The sequence below is a fragment of the Palaemon carinicauda genome, chromosome 5, assembly GCF_036898095.1.
Source record: "Palaemon carinicauda isolate YSFRI2023 chromosome 5, ASM3689809v2, whole genome shotgun sequence".
Lineage (NCBI taxonomy): Eukaryota > Metazoa > Arthropoda > Malacostraca > Decapoda > Palaemonidae > Palaemon > Palaemon carinicauda.
In genome coordinates this window covers 129,323,962-129,326,470 of record NC_090729.1, presented here as the reverse complement: position 1 = coordinate 129,326,470, position 2,509 = coordinate 129,323,962, and the positions used below count along the sequence as shown (strand labels likewise).

The 2,509-nt window shown below is 36.9% G+C and overlaps 1 protein-coding gene across 1 annotated transcript; it reads right to left on the bottom strand.

The window, feature by feature from the left end:
• Positions 1-1,593: 1,593 nt before the first annotated feature.
• Positions 1,594-2,043, bottom strand: LOC137641136 (protein FAM200C-like). The gene has a single exon (XM_068373580.1). It carries the CDS (start codon positions 2,041-2,043, stop codon positions 1,594-1,596), a length of 450 nt encoding a protein of 149 aa, XP_068229681.1.
• Positions 2,044-2,509: the final 466 nt, after the last annotated feature.

Sequence of the window (2,509 nt, the reverse complement as noted above, 5' to 3'; positions counted from 1 at the left end):
AACTTGGTGAGTGTGACTATCAACTTTTCAATCCATTCTGATTGTGTGCTTCCTCATTTTGAAAGAATAGAAGTTGTTCAATATACTTTTAATTCTATTTTTTAAGGGGAGATGGTATTATTTATTTATTTGCTACGAATCAGGATGGATAATATTTCTTATAATTGTTATGGAATCATTCTTTTTTCAGCATTGTTTATTACTCGTAGTATGCCTATACGTAGAATCTGTAAATGACATTTATGAAATGTTTCACAAATTTATGCATATACATCGTAGTTGATTTTAATTTTCATCTTATTGCTTAGCTTTACGATACATTGATTTTAGGGACCCGATTAGTATTGTGTATTTCAGATAGCTAAATCTTTATAGATAGTGTATGTATACCGGAACTATTTGGCGATTAAGGAAGAGGCTATTTACAGTGAGCTATTAGGAAATGATTGTTAGGAATTCATAGGAATAGTCACAACTGTTAGTGAAGAAAGTATTCATATTACCAGGTTTTTTTTTCGAATAAACTTCGTAAAACTTTTTTTTTTTTCATATTTTTTTTTCACGAGGAAAAATTGACTGTTCAATAACATCCGGGCTTTGTTCTGCTTAGGGTAGAATTTATAAAACCTATCTTTACGGAAAATGGGCTCTTTTACTAATGAACGTGCATGCGCGCGCGCACACGCACACACATTATATATATATATATATATATATATATATATATATATGTGTGTGTGTGTGTGTGTGTGTGTGTGTGTGTGTATAAAGCCTTAAAAACCTTTCGTGCGTGGCGCACATAAGATGTAATTTTTACGCATGCTCGCGCTCGCGACAAGCTCCTCATTTCATGAAACTACTTTGTTGGAAATCTTTAGCCTTCGTAAAGGTTGCATAATGCATATTTAGATTGGTTATAATATTGTTGACCGCCTATTGTTTTAACTAATGTTTTGCTATTTTTAACGGGCTTATTAACATTTCTGGCATCCGTGTACAAATTTATCCCTCTTCAAGGTTAATAAATAACCCTATTCAACCTCTTTGTCCCGTATAGTACAGTATCTTATGAAACGTTGTATAGTACGTTTGTGTTTTCCTGCGTGAACAGTAAGTTAAGCCAAGACGATTAAAATGTCGATCTCCCTGAACGTTTATTTAAAGCAGTGGTTCTTAACCTTTTTCATCCCATGACCCCCCGGAACTAATCAGAGTATTATTATGACCCCCTATAATAGATTTGGAAATAATGAACCTTGTCAATGGGTCAAGTAAAAAAAAATTACAGGAAGACCATGGTTTACTCCTATACAATTTTCTTGGAAACACCACAGAACAAAAACCTTGAAAAATTCCACTTTCCTAGCCTCTACAAATGCCATAAAATTATCAATTCCAAAGAACTATTCAACATCATATAAAACCTAGCACCTACTTCTCATTCACTCAGTGTGATGGTTGAAATTGTTTTGCAGCCATAAGTCTATCAAAGCGAGGACCAGTGTTCGATAGGCAACACCTCATGTCAGCATCGATGACAAGCCTATTGCGTGCCTTCGTTTTCAGTGCAACCATTGCTGAGAATCCAACCTCTCACCGGTAGGCTGACGGGGACTGAATCAACATGGTTAATGCACACATCGAGAGAATAGGACAGTAGTCCTTCACTTTTGCCCAAAATGTTGGGAGCTCTTGTTCGGCAAAATCGACTTTAAACTGAGAATCCTTACGAATTTGATAAAATTCTACCTTAGCAGCAACATCAGTATCACTGATGGCACTATACTTTACTGAAAAGGGTCTATAGATCCACGCATCAGTACAGCAGTCGTTTAGTCCTGGAAAGTAACTTTCGATGGCGTCATTTACTGCCAAAAGATGAGTGGAGATCTCGTCATGGAAACTACATTCAGCATCTGGCTTTGAACCCAGGAGAGTCATCATCTCCGTGAAGAAAGTGATGTCACCGTCCTGAACTCTTTTCTGGTAAAGCTGAATCTTAGACTTGAATGCTGCCACTTTGTCCCGAGCTGTGTGCATCATTGTGTACCAACCGTGTTTCACACAATTGTACATAATTCCTTTTGTATATATTATGCTTGTATCTTCGCTCTTCCCTCGCACTAAAACGAACATGAAAATTCATGTCTGGTTTTTCCTCTGTAATATTGTCTGTCTTGTGAACTTGTTATGTCCTGTTGCCTTGAGGTTTTGTATATATCCTGTTGCCTTGAGGTTTTGTATATAAGGAGAATGTTCTACAATAATATAACTCAGTCGTTTCCAACCTGCCTTTGAGTTCACAGCCTTACTCGGCGCCGTCACAATTGTAACGTTTCCTTGGATTGAAGTATTCAGAGAATTTACTTCCGAGAAGAAATCTGCCAAGTAGGCAACCTTTGTTACAAAACAATCATCCTGCATCTTTTCATGAAGAAGATTCTCCTTTGCCGTATGACCACGTTCCAACAGCATTGTTATTTCTTCGCGAAGTTGTAGCACGCGATTT